This window comes from Nycticebus coucang, chromosome 21 (genome assembly GCF_027406575.1).
Source record: "Nycticebus coucang isolate mNycCou1 chromosome 21, mNycCou1.pri, whole genome shotgun sequence".
In the NCBI taxonomy this organism is placed as follows: domain Eukaryota; kingdom Metazoa; phylum Chordata; class Mammalia; order Primates; family Lorisidae; genus Nycticebus; species Nycticebus coucang.
Window position 1 is genome coordinate 66,086,366 of NC_069800.1, and position 20,198 is coordinate 66,106,563.

Here is a 20,198-nt window from a genome sequence, read left to right on the forward strand (position 1 = left end):
GGAGGGTGGGGTGGGAGGGTCACCCTGGTATCCAAGGGGTGGCTCCACCACCCTTGGCCAAGGCCACTCACCAGGCAGGCCCCCAAGGTGCAGAGGGGCTGGCATGTGGGCCAAGGCTGCCAGGGAGGGCCCCACAGTGTTGTTGCTCTGACCATCCACCTCCAGCCGGAGCACGTTCCCACCTTTGATCACTGCAGGGCAGATACTTTGTGGTGGGACTTCCCCATCCCAGCCAGGTTCCACCTTGCCCCTTACCCCAGCACGTAGCTGCCCCCAGACCGGAGTCCTGACCAGACTCCCTGGCCACAGGAGGGAATCTCACCTGCTAGTCGATGCCAGCGTCCATCACACAGCAAAGTGGGGCTCATCACCCATGTGGAGAACTCCCCTGCCCCATCGTCTGCCCACAGCTGAACCTAGGAGAGGAAGTGTCAGGCTCTGTACCCCTAAGGCCAGCAGCACAGGAGGGGGCTTGCCCCCTTGCCATAGCCCCCTCAGGCTCACCTGCTTATGGGACACCAGCAGCTGCAAGGAGGGGGGGCCCTGGACCCGGCCCAGGTGGAAGATCAGGCCAGCTACTGCCTGAGGCCGCACCTCCAGCTCCAAGCTCAAGTCTGGCAGTGCGGCCCCTGGGGCATCTGCAGGAAGGGACCATAATGGGATTAGAAGGCCCAGCCCCTCCCCCATAGCCCAGACCCAGTGCCCACAGACCTAGAGTGATGACGCCCCCACTGCCTGGGAAGAACAGGCCTTCCTCCAGGGGACCCGAGACACAGGGCATGACCCCTGCCATCCGAGTGGGGGCCCCTAAGGGCCTCCCATCCAGTCTTAGTCTCTTCACACAGCCACTGAACCTGACGGCCACCTGTGGAGAGCAGATGGCGCAAGATCAGGCTCAGGGCTGCTGAGGAGGCAGGTGGGGGGGAGTTCAGACCAGGGTCAGGGAAACAGCTCTCACAGGGGGCTTGAAGTGGTGGCTGGCTGGGAGGCCCCCCACAAAAAGGGTGTGGGGCTGGAGGTGCCCCTGGTGCTGCCGTCGGGGCCCCTCCTGGCTCCAGGCCCGGCTGCCATCCATCCTAAGCTGGATTCGACTCCTCTCCCAGTGCAAGGACACCTGGGATGGACAGGAGGCTGGTCAGCGTGGGCACTTCTAGGGCCCTGCCCGTGCTCCCCTCCTCTAGCCTCACCCTATGCCAATGGCCAGTCCGTAAATGCTGGCGGCTCTGGACGCGGAGTTTGGGCCCAGGGCCTCCCGTCTGAGCGACAAAGCGTCCGTGGCTCAGGAAGAGTGCCAGGGAGGGACTGCTGGGTGACTGTGGGGCAGCCAATAGCAGGAGGCCTTGGGGAGCTTGTGGGCGGACACGCATGGTGAGGCGGGGCCTGCAAGTCAGGCAGGGGGTCAGCAGCCTGGGTAGCCCCTCTGTGCCCTCCCCAGCTGGACCAGCCTTACCAGTCCCCGTGGGAGGCCAGGACGCCTGCAAACTCCAGGTGACTGGACAGGGGGCCTCCAAACTGGTAAGAGTCTGGGAGGGTCTGTGGGTGTAGGGGTGACATGCAGGTGGGGTCCTGGGTGGGCTGGCGGCTGCGGCGGGAGGCCTAGGGGCACAGACAGGATGTGCAGGGTGGACCTGCAAGGGGGCTACCCTCCCACTCCCGGCCCTACCCCCACACCACCAGTGCCCACCTTCCTAGCAGGGGTTTGTAGTCCTTGTGGCCTCAGAGTCCGGGTCTGGGTGTGCGGGGCAGGGACACAACCCGTTGTCACATTGACACTGCCCACGTTCTGCTGCAAGTCGAACACACGCTGTGGCCCCAGGAGCCTGGAAGGTTGGGGGTGGCCGGTCAGCAACTGGAGGTGGTTGGCCAGGCCCCACCCCAGCCCACCACGCTCACCGCTGAACAAAGACGTTGCTGATGCAGCCACTGAAGTTGTGGAAGGAGCCAGACTCAGGCAGGCCTCCCAGGAGGACCCGTGGGGGCCCCTCAGGCTGTGGCTGGAGCCCGGGGGGCAGTCCTCGGTGTGCCTTTGTCTGTTGCAGCTGGTCGTCCACATAGAGCCAGACCCTGGGGGAGGAGGGCTCTATGTGACCCTCCTGCCACGGAGGGGAGGAGGCCCAGGCAGGGGCAGGCAGTGCCCCCCGCCCTAGTGGCACGAGGCCCAGCTCACCCTGTGGCATTGCTGTAGAAGGTGACATAATGGGGTGCACCATCGGCAAAACCCCCTCGGGTTTTCACCTCAGTCCTCAGGAACCGGAGTGTCACGTGGCCTTGCTGCAGGGACACCTGGCACAGTCCATCCTGGGGACAGTGGCCAGGTCAGCGGCCAGACTGGGGGCCCAGACTCACTTCCTCCAGCCGAGACTGCAGACTGTGCCGCACATGGGCAGCATGACATGGACAGGCCCAGGGAGTGTGGTGGGGGTGGGGGTGGGGGAGAGAGCCTCACCGGTGATGCCCGGTAGTAGAGCAGACCGCTATCCTGGGCACTGCGGAAACCAAAGCCAGAGTATACGTCTCCAGAGAGAGGTGCCACGTCAGGGAGTGCCAGGGGCAGGAAGCCGTGGCCATGGAAAGTCATGGCGCGTCCCACCTGCATGAGAACATCCTGAGTGCCTGCTGTGCCCACCCCACGCCACCAACCAGGACAGGGAGGGCTGCTCACCAGCAGGTCAGCTGTGCAGCCAGAGCTCACACCCGTTGTGTTCAGCCGCTTGAGGTCCACGTACTTGCCCAAAGCCTTGATCCCCTTGACACAGCCGCGGACAGAGCCTCCAGAGGGGAACAGCTGCTGCAGGCTGTGGGCACACAGGTCAGGGCACTGCCTCTGAGCCCAGCCAGCCCACTGCAGCCCCACCCCAGCACTGCTCACCTTGGGGGCAGCTGGTCAGGTGGTGCGCCCCCCAGGTAGTATGTGTCGGCCAGCTCCAGGGCATTGTCCTGCTCCACACTGAACACTGTGGCACGCTCCACACGTACCAGCACGCGCTTCCGGGTGCCCCCCAGCAGGAACACCTGGATCTGTGGGGCACGAGACGGGATGCTCCAGGGCCAACCTTGTCCCTGCCTCCTGGCCCCCGTCCTCCCCTGCACGGCCCTAGCCCTACCGCCTTGCTGGCTGCCGTCAGGGGTGGCGGGGCCTGCAGCGGGACGGCCTCCTTCAGACCAGCGCCAAAATCGTAGAGGAGCACAAGGCTGCCCTCTCGTACCGCCAGGCATAGGAACTGGGTCTGGGGGGACAGGGCAGGGTCAGCACGGGGTGGGGCGGGGTGGGCGGGGCTGTGGGGTGCCTGGTGCTTCAGGAAGAAGATGACCCCGTTGTAGGACACAAGCCGTAGCTCCTGCTCGAAGCGCTTGGTGGTGCTGATGTGAGGGTCGAAGCTGATGCGGGCAAATCCAGAGCCGTCCAAGTAGGAGCCATCCGTGAGCCAGGGGTCCCCAGTCGACTTGGAGCTGCAGGTCAGAGGTTTTGGGGTCAGCCAAGGATGGGTAGGTGGTAGCAGGTGGGTACCAAGCCACACGTACCGGGCACAAGGCTTATCCACGGCTGTGTCCAGCTGGAAGGTCCGCTCAAAGTTGTAGAGACTGACTACCTCTTCATTCAGCGTGTCCATCTCAATGCAGCCCCGGTAGCCAGGGAAGTGCAGGGGTGCGGGGGGCTGTGTGCAGGCGTCAGGGCATCAGGACTCCTGGCTCGAGGTGCCTCCCCACCCGGGACAGACCAGTGGGATGTGGACTGCAGCAGGATGGACTAAAGCTAGATGCTGAGGAGGAGAAATGCAGGGCAGAGGGGCGGGGCTCACCGTGAAGTTGCTGGGGTAGCCCCCGACATAGAAGACAAAGTCCTCAGGCTGCAGGCTGAGCAGCCCCTCTGCCCCAGGTGCCACAGTGTCACCCTTGGTCTCATGGGCCATCTGCCTCTCCACTGTGACAGACATGTGGCCAAACTGGAGGGTCCTAAGAGCAGAAGTAAGGTGAGGAACGGACAAGGGCCCGGGGAGATGAGGCACCTGACCCTTGTAGGCCTCCCACCTGTCAATGCTGATGGCTGCAAACTGCTCCCCGATGCTCTCGTCCACGCTGAGAGCTGCGAGTCCTGCCTCCCCCAGCCGGTACACCCAGTGCACCTTCTGGTCACGCAGAGACACGCCCAGGTAGTCCCCTGTGGCCTGTAGTGGCAGTGGAAACACAGGTCAGGACAGGGACCAAGCACTGCTCACTTCCAAAGGGATGCCCGGTTTGAACTCCATCTACGCAGCCTGCCTGGTACCTGGCGGCTGCCCATGTACAGCACAAAGTGGTCCCCAGCGTCCTGCCCAGGTGCCAGCTCTGGGCTCTGCAGGTAGAACTTGAGGGCTGTGTAGGCAGCAAGGTCAGCAAGGTCCCGTGGGGCACGCAGCTGCACCCCCGAGTGCCCGTTGAACTTCATGGGCACCTTGACCTGTAGGGGACATAGCCCATCAGTGCCCACCACCCGTCTCTCACACCCACCTTCCCTGGAGACTCACCCACCTTGCTGGCGGCTCCCCGGGCCTGGGCAATGAGCTCCCGCACGCGGCTGATGCTGGCGGACAGCGCCAGGCTGGCATTGGAGGCCCCGCGGTTCTCCAGCAGGTTTAGCTTGTCCAGCAGCTGCGGCAGCGTCTTCTCAAGGGTGGACACTGTGGGAGGCAGGCAGGGCCTGATGCTCTGTCCACCTCACCCCTCCCCCAAGGGCTCCACACCCAGCCTACCTGAGCGGCCTGCGTCCAGCACTGCCTGGCCCAGATCCTGTCCCCGCAGGCCCTGGTACTGGCCCTGCCAGCGCTCTAGGTTCTCCTGCATGTCCCGTAGCTGGGACTGCACGCGGACAGCTGTGTCCTGGGCTTCAACGGCCACGGCCTTGGCGTGGGCGATCTTCTTGCTTGTCTCATCTGTGGTGGGCAAAGCGTAGGCCCAGTGGTTTTGTGTCCCCAAGTCCTTCTGCTGAGCCAGCAGCAGGGACACCTAGCCACCCCCTAGATCTCATGAGATCCTTGTATCCTGCAGCTCAGTGCAGCCAAAACTGTCTGACCCTAAGCACTCCCCATCCTGGGACAGGCACCCAGCCTCTCAGGTCAAAGATGGTCCCAGCCTGCCTGCCTGTGTCACCTCTACCACTGGGTCCCCATCATTTATAGGGACCCCTCAAAAACCTGGTCAAACCTCTGTGCCAAGCCTTTCGGAATAAGTGTGGTCTTCCCCAGGCCTGGCTCCAGCCCTCCTGTCCTCTACCCCTGCTCACTGGCCGCTGCTCCCTCTTAGATCCCCTTCCCGCAAGGTGTGTGCCAGCACCTCTGCAGAGCCACCTTCTGCCCAAAGCCCTTCCCCTGCTGCCTCTGCTCACGGCCCAGGCTGTGTGTACCCGTGGCCCTGCACTGCCTGATATAGGAGCCTCCTCTGTAGCACTCACCACAGCATATATCCCCAGCCTCACGTGGCTAGTATCCATGACCACACAGCTCTGCTGAATAGCTTGGTACAGCGACACCCCAGTCCTGCTGACCCTCTGGAAGGCTGCCACATACCTGTGTCCATGGCCAGCATGGCTTGTGCCTCCTGGATTTGGGCCATCAGCTGGTCCTTCTTGGCCCGGACATCACGGAGATGGGTCCCAGTGTCTTGAAGGGCGGCCCATGCTGTGGGAGAGGTAGCCTCAGCCCTCTCGACTCACAGAGGACCAAGGCGAACACAGACACAGATGGACCAAGAGCCCAGATGTGGGGCCCCTTAGCCTCACGCCCCTCTGGCCCCTCAGGCCCCTCCACCGACAGCTTAGCCCCACCGCTCGCCCTTTCTCACTGACAGCCTGGTACGCATGTGGTCCCCGACCAGTGAAGCAGAGGTCCCCGTTCCTCTTGCCTCCCGTCCCTCAATGGCAGCTGGCACTCCCCAAGAGGCTGTCCATGTCAGGCCCCTTCACAGAGCTCCCCAGGCTAACATGCACACGGGTGGGGAGTGGCATTTTGCACACAGGGCAGCCACCTCCAAAGCCTTCCCACCTGAGTCACACAGTAGGCCCACAAACCCCACACAGAGATGTGGCCCAGACGCCGAGAGTCCCTGAGAGCCTAGATGTCCAGATGGTCCCCAGGCACCCCCAGGAACCCCAGTGCTCACCACGGCTCAACCTCAGCTCCTCCCCGTGGGTGGCCTCCTCTATTGAGCTGCTGTTGGCCAGCCCCTGGAGGGCTTGGGCTGCCAGGCCCCGCTGCACCACCGACTGTAGACACAAGGACAGGTTAGTACTGTGGGAGGTGGGAGGGGAAGAGGAAGGGGCTGCCTAGGTGCTGTTGCCTCACCACCCATGTGCGGTCCGCCTGCTCCAGGGCCAGGCCGGCAGCACCCTCAGCAGCCCGCACAGCCTGGAGGATGCTACTGTAGGCGTTGGCAGCCTCAATGGCCCTCTGGATGAAGCGGTCCTGGTTAACACTGAGGATGATGCTGTGATGGAAGGTGTGAGGGTCAGGGGGCGTAGGGGGACAGGTATCCCACCTGGCTTGCCTACTTGCCCCCAAGTCCAGCCTCCAGGCCTCTGCCCACCCCCGCCTGACAGGCGTGCCTTTCCTGCTCCTCCCTGCCACTCTGGGCTCCCCCTTCCTGGGGGCTGAGAAGAGGTTGGCTCTTTAGGAGACAATGGCTTCACCTCCCAGAGCAGCTGCCCTTGGCAGGGTCCGGGGCTATCCCCCAGGAGAACCCGAATCCCCCTTTTTGGCCCACACACCTGGACAGGTTGAGCGCCAGCTGGTGAAGTTGCTGTGCATGAGCCTCAGCGTCCTCCACCAAGTGCACCTTGCTGTCGGCTGGGGAGAAGGCCTGCAACCTCTGCAGCAGTGGCATCCGGGCCCCATCCAAGTTGGCAGCGAGGCGCTCAAACTCCTGTAAGCAGGTGGGCTTAGTGCACCCTCCCCCGGCTCGTCACTCACCTGCCATGGCGCCCTGAGGGCCACGCTCTGCATGCAAGTTAGCACACAAGTCCACCTGCAGGCTGGGCCCTGGGGGACAGGGAGGAGATAGGTGGGAGCTGTGCTCACCTCCTTGGCTTGGTCCATGCCTTGAAGCAGCTCAGAGGCACGGGTCAGGATGTTGCTGGCAGCCTGTAGAGCGGCCTTCAGGGTGGCGTTGTCCTGTGACAGCTCCTGCTTCTGTTGCTGAAGGCAGTCGGGGGCCGGGTAGTGGAGGGGTGGGTGTGGGAAGGAGTGACAGGAATGAGGGATGTGACAGGGTGGGGGTGGCGGGGCAAATCAGGTCCCTCACCAGAGCTTCCTCCAGGAGCTCCTGGTTGCGGCTGTTGAGCTCCTCAGCCTCCCGCGTGGTGCCCACTGCCCTGTTCAGCGCCTCACGCAGGTCCATGAGGCCGGCCTCGTGCTGGACTAACTGGTCATGGGCTTGTCTCGCCAAAGCCTGGTTCTCCTCCCAGCGGCTGGTCAGCTGCTCCTGCACACGAGCCAGCACTAGCCGAGCCCAAAGTATGAAGGTGGTCACTCTGGGGCCCAGGCCTCTTCATGAGCCTGGTTCCCCTCTGTGCCCACTGAGCCCCCATCCTGCCCTGGTGCAGCTCATCAGACACCCTCTGAGCTGACTTGCACCCAGGGTTACCAGGCTCAGTCCCTGCCCCTCCCTGCCCCTGCCTGCTGGGGGCTAACCCCACTCACATCTCTGGGCCTCGGCCAGCTCAGCCTCCGCTGCTGCCAATGGGGCCCCCAGGTCACGAGCCTGCATCTCCCTAAGCAGCTGCTCCACTTTGGCCAGGGTGTGGTGCAGCTGCTCACCTGAAGGAACCGATGCGTTGGCCAGCCACAGGTGGCCCATCTGGGACATGAGCCCTGGGGAGGAGAGGGCTGTCAGGGCTTGGTTCTGTCTGCTGTGAGCAGACCTCTGCCCACTGGCCCCCAAACCTGAGGCCCCTACCCCAGCATGCAGGCCCCCAGCACAGATCCTGAGAGAGCCCTGGGTGGCTCCTGCCTACCCTCCACCTCCTGACCTGATCTACTCAGCTCTCATGCTGCCTTCTTTCTTTCCTGCCCCTTCCTCCCTAGCAGACTCTGCTCATTGGCCAGCACTCGGCTAACATCAGGCCATCGGGCCAGAGGGCCCTAACCTTTCCTCGGTCCCATGTCCATCTCAGCTGTGATTAGGGAGCCTGTGAACGTGAACATCCAGCCAGCCTGTGTCCCAGGGAACTTGTGAGGAATATGTGGTCTCCCAGGTTCACCTGCCCTTGTACCCGGCCAAACTGCAGCCTTGCTTTCTATTTGAACCAACCCTGCTTTCTGCTCCAGACACACCAACTCCCTCCTGCCTATTCTTCAGGGGAACCCCCCCCAAGGAGTGCTCTACCCTGCTCTGAGCACAGCCAGCCAGCCAGCCCCTACCGCTCACAGCGCGGCCTACAGCCTGGATGGCCGCCTGCAGAGTCTGTGCCCGGCCCAGCGTGGCCTCCGTGCCTTCCAGCAGCCGGCTCGCCTGTTCTCGGGCCCCTGTGGCCTGTGGGTACAGTCCTCATTAGCCCATGATCCTGTTGGCAGGGAGTAGCTAGGGGCCTGGGGAAGCATGTTGGCTTCTGAGACAAGGGTCAGGCGTGACAAGGGCAGGCCTGGCGTCTGGGACAGCCAGGGAGTTGGGAGGAGTGCTTGAGGGTGCCAGAGAAGAGGGGCCTCTGAGAGGGGATTGCAGCGGGGAAGGTTTTGGGGGTGAGGTGTCCAAGGGAGGGGCTTCCCAGACTCCAGGCAGGGGTCTCTGAGGTCATGCCTGGCTGCCCAGCTGCTCTGCGTCCTGCCTGAGGCTTGCACTCTGTTGCTCTAGTGCCTTCAGCTGCTGCACGGTCTGGAGGCGGGGACCGGCGGGGCTCCGGAGCTGGCTCTGAGGAGGGCAAAAGGTGAGCACCTGTACCGCAGGCAGGGGGAGGGGCAGGGGGAGGGGCAGCGGGGAGCTCAGTACCTGTAGGTCTGCAATGGAGGCACTCAGCGTGTGCAGCCGGGCCCAGGCGGCAGAACTGGCGTTGATGCCCTGCAGCTGTTCGTGAATGGCAGGGAGGAGGGCACTGGCCTGCTCCAGGTCATCCAGGAGCAGGACCACACAGTGGTCACACACTGCAGACAGCAGGGGGCTATGAATCAGTGTCAAGGTAGCAGAGGCAGGAGATGGGAAGACGGATTGGCTGGGACCCTGGGGTCAGTAGGACTCACAGGGTCCCTTGGGAAACTGAGGGGGACAGCAGGGACCACTCTGGGAGGTTGAGATTAACACAGGTGGGGTGGGTGGGTAGGATGGAATGTAAGTATACCTTCACAGTGGACACCACGGCCCCCAGGCTGGCCTGGCACAGGCACCTGGTGTTGCTGGCTACAGGTGTCACAGCGCTCCCCACTGAGGCCAGGCGGGCAGGTACAGTGGCCCGTATGGGGGTCACAGCGGCCCCCCGGGCACTGGCAGCCTGTGGGGGTGGGCTGGGATGAGTGTGGCCAACCTCAGGGTGCTGCCAGCCGTGGTGCTCACCACCCTGCTGTGACCCTGCCTATACTCACGTCTGCAGCCCTGCTCGGGGAGCCCCCAGTAGCCTGGGGCACACTCGCGGCACTGGGGTCCCCCAGTCCCTGGTCTGCAGCGGCACTGCCCACTCTGGGGGTGGCACCCAGGACCCTCAGCGGCTGGTCCACAGGTGCATGGGCGGCAGCCCTCACAGCTGTCGAAGCCAAAGTGTCTGTCCTGTGGGCATGGACTACCGTTAGGGCTTGGCCTGATCCCTAGCACTAAAGACTCCTCAACTCTTTTTTTTTTTTTTTTTTTGTAGAGACAGAGTTTCACTTTATTGCCCTCGGTAGAGTGCTGTGGTGTCACACAGCTCACAGCAACCTCCAACTCCTGGGCTTAGGCAATTCTCTTGCCTCAGCCTCCCAAGTAGCTGGGACTACAGGCGCCCACCACAACGCCTGGGTATTTGTTTTTGTTGCAGTTTGGCCGGGGCTGGGTTTGAACCTGCCATATGGGGCCAGCACCCTGCTCACTGAGCCACAGGCGCCGCCCAGACTCCTCAACTCTTAAGGCAAGGGGTCCTGCCCATACGGCCTACCTCTCCTGAGGCTACACCCTCCAACAAGCTCGACCCCGCCCAAGTCCCTGCCCAGCCCTGCCCAGCCCTAAAGCCTTAGGCCCCACAACCAGAACTAAAGTTCCACCTAGCCTTAGGCCCTGCTCCAGCACCAAAAACCCAGCTCTAGCCCCACCCCCAGCGCCAAAGCTCCACCCAGTACTAGGCTCCACCCTCTGCACCAAAGCTTGGTTGTGCCCACAGCCCTACCTGGCAGTGGTCACAGAGCAGCCCAGCCACTCCTGGCTTGCAGAGACAGCGCCCAGTGTGGGGATCACACGCCTCCGTCCCACATGGGGCACAGTTGCACCCTGCAGAAATGGGTCATAACCACAGCCACACCCCCAACGTGTGGCTTTTCACCACCTGACCTGTTTCTGGCCCAGATCCCCTAGGCCACAGCTGCCCACGCACAGTACCAGCCTAGCCCTTTGTAGCTGCCCTCTCTTAGCCAGAGGGACCTATGGACCCCTGCCATAGCCTTCTCTGATGTGACAGGGGATGACCATGACGGGGCTCAATCATGAAGGGTGCAGGAGGAACTGAGCAGGAAGAGGAGAGGGGGCCAACCGTGGGGGGCGTCAGACCCAGTGCAGGTCTGTGTCCTGACCCTGTCCTGGCTAGGTCCCAGCACCAGGTACATAGCACGCTCCTAGGGTGCACCTGGTGGGCCCCACTCCTGTGCACCCCTCCCCAGAGTTGTCCCTCCCTGCCTGGCACCTACGGGTGCAGTTGCCAGGCAGCAGGGCGTTGCCATAGAAGCCAGGGGCACAGCTCTCACAGCGGGGCCCAGTGGTGTGGCGCAGGCAGCCACGGCAGGCGCCTGTCAGGGGGTCGCAGTCGCTGAAGAGCAAGTTAGGGTCACCATTGCCGCTGCAGTCACAAGGCTGGCAGGAGCTGCCCAGCACCAGAGGGTTCCCGAAGAAGCCTGGGGCGCACCTGGGGGTGGGCAGGGCGTAAGAGAGTGGGTGCTGTCAGTGGTGTGTGGCCCACCACCTATTACATCCTGGGGTCTGCACACAGGCCCACCTACTGCCCCTTCTCTGGCTCACCGCTCACAGGAGGCCCCGGCATAACCCGGTTTGCAGAGGCACTGGGTGTGGCCACCTCGCAGGACGCAGCCCTCGGCGAAGCTGCAAGAACCAATAGCTGATGGGGGTCACTAGCACCTGGGCAAGCACCCTGTGCTCAGGCTGGGCCAGGTGTTGAGGACCCTGCCAATAGCTGATGGGGGTCACTAGCACCTGGGCAAGCACCCTGTGCTCAGGCTGGGCCAGGTGTTGAGGACCCTGCCAATAGCTGATGGGGGTCACTAGCACCTGGGCAAGCACCCTGTGCTCAGGCTGGGCCAGGTGTTGAGGACCCTGCCAATAGCTGATGGGGGTCACTAGCACCTGGGCAAGCACCCTGTGCTCAGGCTGGGCCAGGTGTTGAGGACCCTGCCAATAGCTGATGGGGGTCACTAGCACCTGGGCAAGCACCCTGTGCTCAGGCTGGGCCAGGTGTTGAGGACCCTGCCAATAGCTGATGGGGGTCACTAGCACCTGGGCAAGCACCCTGTGCTCAGGCTGGGCCAGGTGTTGAGGACCCTGCCAATAGCTGATGGGGGTCACTAGCACCTGGGCAAGCACCCTGTGCTCAGGCTGGGCCAGGTGTTGAGGACCCTGCCAATAGCTGATGGGGGTCACTAGCACCTGGGCAAGCACCCTGTGCTCAGGCTGGGCCAGGTGTTGAGGACCCTGCCAATAGCTGATGGGGGTCACTAGCACCTGGGCAAGCACCCTGTGCTCAGGCTGGGCCAGGTGTTGAGGACCCTGCCAATAGCTGATGGGGGTCACTAGCACCTGGGCAAGCACCCTGTGCTCAGGCTGGGCCAGGTGTTGAGGACCCTGCCAATAGCTGATGGGGGTCACTAGCACCTGGGCAAGCACCCTGTGCTCAGGCTGGGCCAGGTGTTGAGGACCCTGCCAATAGCTGATGGGGGTCACTAGCACCTGGGCAAGCACCCTGTGCTCAGGCTGGGCCAGGTGTTGAGGACCCTGCCAATAGCTGATGGGGGTCACTAGCACCTGGGCAAGCACCCTGTGCTCAGGCTGGGCCAGGTGTTGAGGACCCTGCCAATAGCTGATGGGGGTCACTAGCACCTGGGCAAGCACCCTGTGCTCAGGCTGGGCCAGGTGTTGAGGACCCTGCCAATAGCTGATGGGGGTCACTAGCACCTGGGCAAGCACCCTGTGCTCAGGCTGGGCCAGGTGTTGAGGACCCTGCCAAACAGGTCCAGCCAAGCTGTGCAGGCCCCCAGAGAAGGCAGTGTGAGCCCAAAGAGCTGTTGGATGCCGGGGCCCCAGCATGGGGCCTACATAGTGCGTGTGGCTGTGGCCACGTTTCAGCCCACAGGGTGGTGCTGCTTACTTGTTGGAGGGCACTGCGAGGGGACAAGGGCAGCTGATACAGGGTGCTGTGGGGTCCTCGGGCCTGCTCCTCACGAAGCCGGCCTGGCAGCGCTCACAGTGGTCCCCCTCCGTGTTGTGTTGGCAGCCCTGGGGCAAAGGGAATGATCAGCACCACAGCAGGGGCCCACGTCCTGCCAGCTGGGCCCCTCCACTGCCCCAACCCTACCAGGGACTCCATGCCCAAGGCCAGCTGGTGCCAGGCTGAGGGTACCTCGAGTCTCCATAGACCACAATTCACCCTAGCAGCCTTGACCCTCTGGTGAACTCCCACTCACCATGCAGATGCCGGAGCCAGGCAGGCAACTGTCCGAGTGGCCGTGGCACTGACAGGGGACGCATCGGCCCAGAAAGAGGCCTTTGATGTCCCGGTAATAGCCAGGGGCACATTCCTGGGTAAGAGTGTCAAGGATGAAGCATGAAGGACCCACCCAATCCAGGGCAGCCTGGGGAACCTACACTCATCAGCACGGGCCACCATGTGGGCACACGCCCATGAGGCACACGCAGGCCAAGAGACCTGACCCCTCAGGGTAGGTCAAGCACCTGGCTGCCATCCCCCAGGCATGAGGACATAGCTCTTAAAGCCACTCAGACACCCCGGCTCAGGAAGGACCCAGCCCCAGGGCTGGGCTTCTCTTTCTCAGAGATGGTCACCACAATCTCCCTTACGCAGCAAGAGCAAAGCAAGAACAGATTAGCAGGCAGGTGGACACATGGCAGGTACAGGAATGAGTCGGGGCTCAGGCGACCCTAGTTAGGATGGCCCAGCTGTGTGCAGAGCTGAGTGACAGGGAACAAACAAGCCCATGAGAAGCTGGGTGGCTGGCCCAGCCTGTCAGGAAGGGAAGAGAGCAGAATGGAGACAGGTGGCAGGGGCAGGATGGAGGAGCAGACGCAGGGAGGGTGTGAGTGGTGGGCTGGCCTCGTGGCCTGGCGCCCACCCTGACCAACCTACCTGGCAGGAGTCCCCACGGTAGTTGGCAGGGCACATGCATAGCTCTACGTTGCTGGCTGGAGGCCCCCCACCTAGCTCGCCAGCCACCTCCAGTGCCACCCTGCGCAGGGAGACGGCTGAGGAGATCTGTGAGAAGAGGGCGCGGATCTGCAGCTGCTCCAGGCCAGCCAGTACCATCATGAGCTCCTCGCGGGACACGGCGTTGTGGGTCTCCGTGTGCCGGAAGTTCCCCTACGGTTTGGAGACAGGACCTCAGTGGAGTCACATCGGATGCAACAGAACAGAGAGCCCAGACCAGATCGTCCCTGTCCCCCTGTAGGGGACGAAGGGCCACACCAGAGCTGTCACCCATGTAGACAGCCAGCCCCTAAACTCTGCCTTACTCACATACAAAAGTCAAGTCCACACGCATGGAAAACAGTTTAGAAAAAAGAAGATGTCTCTCCAGTCTTGGAGAGACAAACTTGCTTAAACAAGACACAAACCATTAAGCACAAATGAAAGAAACAAATCTGAGTACATAAAACACAAAGGCTGCTGGCCAAAAATGCCGGAGAGAAAAGAAAGGGAGAAGACATTTGCTGTCCAGAGCCCAACAAAGAGTCTGTGCTGAAAATAACACCCAGCTCCTGTGGGATGAGCAGAGAACTAGCAGGTCAGAGGGAGAGGGAAGAGGCCACCAGGCAGATGGCAGGTCAGAGGGAGAAGGAAGGGGCCACCAGACAGACAGGTGGCTCAGATAGGAGGGAGCTGAACGCCACCAAGCAGTGGGACAGCAGCTTACCCACTGGTGATCAGGGATTCACAGACTAGCAGGTCACAAGAGCGTGACACACACAGATGGCCAGATGGAGAAAGCCTGACAAATGGGTGCACAGCTCCACTTGCCATCGCCCCTCTGCTCCTGGACCCTGTTTTCTGTCACCGAGAATGGGCACAGCAGCCCTAGGGTCCCTGGATGCTCCACACCACCCACCTCCACCAGCTGCAGCTGCCCGTGGTGAACGTGGCCGGGCACAGGGTACACTGGCTCCAGGAACATGATGCTCATCTGGTTGCCCTGGAGAGGGACATGGGCCTGGTGAGGGCCAGAGATGGGACTGGGCCACTGTCCCATGGGGCCAGCTGCCTGCCTGCCTCCTGGTCCACCCTGACTGCCACCTGCAGCACCACGTCCGGCCTGCTCTCTGTGGGGATGAAGACGTCTCCCCGTTGGGTCTCTGAGTGTAGCTCATAGCGGAGGGTCCCACCATAGGATGACACCTAGAAGCAGAGGGAGGTGACCTGGCTGGACCCCAAATACAGGTTCAGGGCCTGACCAGTGGTCCTGACCCCCAGCACTAGGCTCTGGGGCCAGGGGCTCCCTGTCCCTGGACATACCCTCTCTGCCCACTCCCAGTCCCCCCAGGTCCTGCCTGTCCTAAAGTGCCCTCCCCAGACCCAGAACCCATGCTTACGCGGTCCCCCAGGTAGGAGGGTGGGGCATGCCAGTATAGCTCAGGGAAAGCCTCGGGCACATGCCGCAGGTCCGCATGGAGCAGCTCTGCCTCTGGCCTCCGCTTGTGAGGCACCACCTGCCGGTCACTGCTCAGTAGCACCCAGCCCTCCATGTCTACGAACTGCAGCAACACAGTGGTGGTGACAAGGTTGGATGTCTACCCTACATCCCAACATGCCCTCCTAAGAAGATGACACCCCAGCCTGGGACCTGGCAGGCGCTGGCGTACCTCCTGGCGGGTGTAGACGGAGCTTCTGCAGCGCTCAGTGGCCCCGAAGCAGAAGCAGCGGGTGCAGCCTTTGGGGTTGATGGCATCAAGGGAGAAGGTCCCGAGGCGGCACTGGTCACACCTTGGACCCTGCACATTCTCCTGGGGGCAGACAGGCAACAGGTCAGTTGGCCACACGCAGGGTGCCCAAGGCTGCAGGGCTCACTGCCACCGGGTTGCCCACTGGGATAGCTCCCCCACATGCTTCCGGGAAGGCCCCCATCCCCAAGATGGCTGACCTTGCAGCGGCACTGGCCTGTGATGGGGTCACACGTGCCGGGAGCAGTGCCTGCCTCGTGGCAGTCACAGGGCTGGCAGCTGGGGAAGCCGTGGAAGCCTGGAGCACAGATGTCACAGCGGCGCCCAGCCACATTAGATCTGCACCTGTGGGGACCGGGAGCCAGCTGAGCCTCCCCCCAGCCCCAGGTCACTGAGGCTGAAGGGAGAGCCCACAGGAGTCTGCCGCCCAGGCAGCGTCTTCAGAGAATGGAGAGTGCATGGTGGGCCCAGGGAGCACTACAGGACAGGGTGAATGTCAGGACCCACTGGAAAGTGCAAGTGCCATCCCAGCTGGAAGACCCCCAGAGGCCACGACACCCACTCCAGGCTCTCACCTGCACTGGCCACTGTCCCTGTCGCAGGCAGGGTCTGTGAGCTCCTGGACACCAGGCCCTGAGCAGTTACACTCCTCGCAGCCGACCAAGGGGTGGCAGCCGAAGGTCTGTGGCTGGCACAGCAGGCAGTCAGGAGGTATGGTGCGGGGTGGACAGATGCACCGGCCCGTGAGCTCCTCACACAGGAGGGCGCCACAGTCACAGGCTGCAGGGCGGACATGGGGCTGACAAGATGTCCTCCTCCCACCCCACTCAGAGGCCCCAACTGCTCCTCTGGGGGCTGTGTCCCAGCCAGGCCCCAAGCCTTAGGCAGCTCCTCTGCTGGCCAGTAGCTGCCTGGAATCAATGTCTGCTGGTCCTTAAACCTCCCGCACAGCTCGCCAAGTCCTGAAATGCCACCAAGGTGTGGCCAAGTGCGCCACTGCTGCCTGAGGGCCACAGATAGCAGGTGGCAGAGCTGGCCTGCCAGGCTCCAGACCGTTCTGACCACTGTGCCTACACTTTCTGGCCCAGACCCCTCCACTCCTGCACTGGAAAGCCCCCCAGTTCTAGCACCAGCCCCCCCCCCCCATTGGCGCTCCCGTGCTGGGCACTCACGCCTGCATTTGGGGAAGCCCCAGTAGCCGGTGGCACAGCGGGAGCAGTCGCGGCCGATGACATGGGCACGGCAGGGACACTGGCCCCCAAAGGGCTCACACGTGGGGCCTGTGGCACCTGCTTCATGGCAGCCACAAGGCTGGGCCCCATTGTTATAGAAGAGGGAGAGAGAGGCAGCAGCGCTTCGGCAGAATAGAGATGAGCTGCTGGGGCTGCACGGGTGGGCAGGAGGTCAGACAGTGCCAGGCCCACGTCCCCACCCAGCCCCTGCCCACTGGGGGCAGGAAATCAGGCAGTGCCAGGCCCACGTCCCCACTTAGCCCCAGCCCAGCACCCTGCCAGGCCCACCTGATGTGATAGCCCTGGGCAGCGCAGTGGCTGATGAAGTCATAGGATTTGTCCAGGGGCTCCTCCCGGAGGTAGCTAGAGCTGTAGGCGTCTTCAGGGACCACAAGCACGTAATCCTGGGGGATCAGGGGAGTGTGGCCAGAGCCCACAGGTGGGTAGGGCAATAAGGGAGGCTCTCAGAGACGGGCCAAAGATGCCCTGGCCTGTGCCCATGTCCTCACATGCTGGACACACATTCCTCCCATTCCTCCTTATCACCCAAGCTCCACCTCCAGGAAAGACCACCCTGTCCAAGGTGGTAGGACAGTGCCTCAGCTCTCAGGGCCCTCTAGAGCTTCCCAGGGCTGACCTGGAGGTCTTTAGAGATGGAGGCTGCTACCCTGGTCCGTGACATAGCCGGACCACAGCAGGTCCAGCAGGAGACACACCCCAGCTCAGGGACCCAGGTGTTGTGACAAGCGTAAGGACAGCCAGGCTCAAGTGGCATGCCAACTTGGACTCACCAGCCAGAGCCACCGGCCCTCAGGCACACGCACAGTCACAGTGAGCTCGCTGTCTGTCACATCCAGCAGGGCCTGGTCCTCACACACTACCAGGTTGCGGCAGCCATAGCCATGTGGGCAGAAGCTGGCATTGGCATGACCTAGAGAGGAAGGAAGGTATAGCTGGGCCCCTGCCCTGACTCCCCTGGCTCCACAGCCCTGTGGAGGGGACACAAATGGTGCTGGGGCCACCAAGGAGCACCCACCTGACACAGATGATCTGCCCATAGGACAGCCCCTTGACCCATGTGGGTCAGCCATGGTCACACAGGGCGCCCCTGGGTATACTCCCAGACTTGCCGAGAATAAGATGCATCCTTAAGGACTGCATGAACCACCAGCTGGGCCCTGGGCTGTGCTCTTAGCTCACCATGTGTGACGGGAGCACAAAAGGGACCCAATGGCCTAGGCAGGTGTGGGAGTTTTCTGGGAATGGGGACGGAGGCGGGGCTGCCACCTGCAGGAGCCCTGGGCACTGCTTTGAGAACTGACAGCAGTCGAGGAGTGGACCCACTGCTCACAGCCAGGTACCACAGGCCAGCCTGTGGCACTCGGGACCTGGCCTATGACCCACAGCAGCCACTCCACTGCTACCCACCCAATGCTCACCCTGCCAGACTCTGCCCCCATTGATGAGGACCTCCACGGGAAAGGAGGGGTGGGCTGGCTGGTATCCGTGTAGCAGGAAGGCGTAGCGGCCCAGGGTGGGCACGTGGGTGGTGAAGACCACAGTGCCCTGCGGGGAGAGGCATGATGAGCAGCAGAGCTGTGGTCACCAGAGGTTCTGCCTGACACACGCCTCTGGCCCGGCCCAGGCCCTCACCTGGGGGTGACGCAGCAGGGTGGGCTCCGTGTCGGGATCCACGGCAGTAGGGGGTCGAGGCTGGGGGCTAGCAGGGGGTGAACCCGGTGTGAGCTCCTGTGAGCGGGTCAGGGGGAGGCCAGGTGGCAGGGGCAACACCTGGCAGTCCCTGAGCACGACAGGCTGTGGTGGCTTCGGGAAGCGCGAGGGCAGACAGGCAGCACTGGTGGGAGGTGACAGGTGAGTCCTGGACATCTGGCAGCTGGCCCCTCCGGCCCCCTAGCCCCTCCCAGCCCCACCACCTGCTGGGGCTGAAGGTGCCATGGCTACTGACGCAGCGGACCCGTGGCTCCACAAACTCTGAGCTGAATTCCTCCACAGGCACCAGGGTGACACCATGCTGTAGGCAGAGACCAGAGGCAGATGTCCGTGGGCCAGGTGGACAGGAGGTGCAGGTGGCACGGGGACAGCTGGTCTCACAGCTCAGGCCCAGGAGTCCTGTCCAAACCCAAGCATCCAGCACTGCATCCTGCCCTTTTTGTGAAGCCTCCACCAGCTGAAGCTGCACAAACCCCACTCCAGACATAGTACCAAGTGGCATTTCTGGGGCCCGAAGTCCCTCATAGCTCTTCCCCCGCCACCCTTCCTCCTCCTCCTCCCACCCTCATCTCCTGCTCCACAGGATGGGGCACAGGTCATGCTCAGCCTGCACAGGTCACCAACAGGCAACCCATTCCCTGTGCAGTCACCACAATGCAGGTACGTGGGGAACAAACACCACAGACCGTAACTCACGAAGCCCCAAAGCCAAGGGGAGGGGTGACTCAGAAGAGCAAGCCGCACACATCCCTGGAAACAATGCTGATGGGGACACAACTCAACAGAGCGCACTGTGACCCATTCATAGAGTGTCCAGAACAGGCAACTGGCCGACATTCATAGAGTGTCCAGAATAGGCAACTGACCCATTCATAGAGTGCTCCAGAACAGACAACTGACCCATTTATAAAGTGCTCCAGAACAGGCAACTGACCCATTCATAGAGTGCTCCAGAACAGACAACTGACCCATTCATAGAGTGCTCCAGAACAGGCAACTGACCCATTCATAGAGTGTTCCAGAACAGGCAACTGGCCAATGCTGTCGTGCCAGGAGGTAGCTAGTCTGGGGTCTGAGGGTGTGGGGGGTGGGCCCTGTTGTTTCTGGGCCGGGGGCACTATGACTCCGGGGACTTTGCTGGGTCTAAAGCAGCTCGATGAACACCAAGTGCAGGTGGAAGGACAGCCGCACGGTGTGGGGATTCTGGGAGAAATACACCAGGCAGCACTAACAGCTGCCTGGTAACAGGAACTGGGGACCCCATGGCAGGGTTAGGGTCTGAGGCCTTACCAGGAAGAAGTGTGCCTGCTCAGCTGTCAGCCGGACACTGGCCTCTGAGTCAAGGTAGAACACGGCTGGGTGGTCCTGGGTGTCCAGGGCCACGCCCCGGCACAGAGTGCTGGGGAAAAGGGGCCATCAGCGGCAGGGCAGCCCAGGCAGGGTAAACCACGGCAGAGCCACATGCCTGCCCCGCCCAGCGCCTGCCCTGGCCCCCACCCACCTGTATAGGCAGGGGTGGAGGGTGAGTGTCCCCTGCTGGGAGGCCCGCTGGGGGGTCTGCACGGCCACGCCCAGCTCCTGGCGGGCGTCTTCATTGGCATACTCCACCACCAGCACATAGCGGCCTGGCTGCGGAACTGCCACCTGAAGCTGGATGTCCACCTGGGGGAACACAGGGTGATGAGAGGATCCCCCAACCCCAGGCCTGGACAGCTCCAGGTGGGGGAGGAGCTGGTCTGAGTCTGCCGAGGTCACAGCTGACCCGTGTACAAACAGGGTCATGTCCATGGGGGGCCATGTGTGCCAGGCTCTGCCACCCAGGACCTTGCCTGGCACTGCCCTCACCCGTGTCCTGCATGGGACATTCATCCCTGGGCCCAGATCCCACAATGCCCACCCCTCCATGGGGTCCCAGGA

At 62.7% G+C, this 20,198-nt stretch overlaps 1 protein-coding gene across 2 annotated transcripts in view; it reads right to left on the reverse strand.

Annotated features, from left to right (window-relative positions):
- Positions 1-20,198, reverse strand: part of LAMA5 (laminin subunit alpha 5) — a 50,714-nt gene that overhangs the window by 543 nt on the left and 29,973 nt on the right. For both annotated transcript variants that reach the window (XM_053573486.1, XM_053573487.1), the window contains exons 27-78: positions 19,783-19,943; positions 19,572-19,680; positions 18,485-18,582; positions 18,204-18,405; positions 17,990-18,116; positions 17,342-17,481; positions 16,839-16,954; positions 16,491-16,702; positions 15,894-16,098; positions 15,519-15,663; positions 15,241-15,381; positions 14,971-15,132; positions 14,675-14,776; positions 14,490-14,573; positions 13,514-13,744; positions 12,834-12,947; positions 12,518-12,645; positions 11,158-11,238; positions 10,830-11,044; positions 10,316-10,416; positions 9,543-9,723; positions 9,302-9,451; positions 8,956-9,107; positions 8,767-8,877; positions 8,391-8,502; positions 7,671-7,841; positions 7,273-7,469; positions 7,050-7,166; positions 6,740-6,894; positions 6,318-6,459; positions 6,136-6,238; positions 5,544-5,654; positions 4,731-4,910; positions 4,510-4,658; positions 4,268-4,438; positions 4,030-4,166; positions 3,801-3,954; positions 3,523-3,656; positions 3,105-3,450; positions 2,870-3,018; positions 2,663-2,795; positions 2,447-2,590; positions 2,168-2,298; positions 1,894-2,064; positions 1,685-1,820; positions 1,451-1,596; positions 1,188-1,380; positions 959-1,114; positions 712-865; positions 505-638; positions 323-416; positions 72-191 (exon numbers count right to left, since the gene is read on the reverse strand). In XM_053573486.1, the coding sequence (XP_053429461.1) occupies positions 72-191; positions 323-416; positions 505-638; positions 712-865; positions 959-1,114; positions 1,188-1,380; positions 1,451-1,596; positions 1,685-1,820; positions 1,894-2,064; positions 2,168-2,298; positions 2,447-2,590; positions 2,663-2,795; positions 2,870-3,018; positions 3,105-3,450; positions 3,523-3,656; positions 3,801-3,954; positions 4,030-4,166; positions 4,268-4,438; positions 4,510-4,658; positions 4,731-4,910; positions 5,544-5,654; positions 6,136-6,238; positions 6,318-6,459; positions 6,740-6,894; positions 7,050-7,166; positions 7,273-7,469; positions 7,671-7,841; positions 8,391-8,502; positions 8,767-8,877; positions 8,956-9,107; positions 9,302-9,451; positions 9,543-9,723; positions 10,316-10,416; positions 10,830-11,044; positions 11,158-11,238; positions 12,518-12,645; positions 12,834-12,947; positions 13,514-13,744; positions 14,490-14,573; positions 14,675-14,776; positions 14,971-15,132; positions 15,241-15,381; positions 15,519-15,663; positions 15,894-16,098; positions 16,491-16,702; positions 16,839-16,954; positions 17,342-17,481; positions 17,990-18,116; positions 18,204-18,405; positions 18,485-18,582; positions 19,572-19,680; positions 19,783-19,943 (7,708 nt within the window). The remainder of the gene's footprint in view (positions 1-71; positions 192-322; positions 417-504; positions 639-711; positions 866-958; positions 1,115-1,187; positions 1,381-1,450; positions 1,597-1,684; positions 1,821-1,893; positions 2,065-2,167; positions 2,299-2,446; positions 2,591-2,662; positions 2,796-2,869; positions 3,019-3,104; positions 3,451-3,522; positions 3,657-3,800; positions 3,955-4,029; positions 4,167-4,267; positions 4,439-4,509; positions 4,659-4,730; positions 4,911-5,543; positions 5,655-6,135; positions 6,239-6,317; positions 6,460-6,739; positions 6,895-7,049; positions 7,167-7,272; positions 7,470-7,670; positions 7,842-8,390; positions 8,503-8,766; positions 8,878-8,955; positions 9,108-9,301; positions 9,452-9,542; positions 9,724-10,315; positions 10,417-10,829; positions 11,045-11,157; positions 11,239-12,517; positions 12,646-12,833; positions 12,948-13,513; positions 13,745-14,489; positions 14,574-14,674; positions 14,777-14,970; positions 15,133-15,240; positions 15,382-15,518; positions 15,664-15,893; positions 16,099-16,490; positions 16,703-16,838; positions 16,955-17,341; positions 17,482-17,989; positions 18,117-18,203; positions 18,406-18,484; positions 18,583-19,571; positions 19,681-19,782; positions 19,944-20,198) is intronic.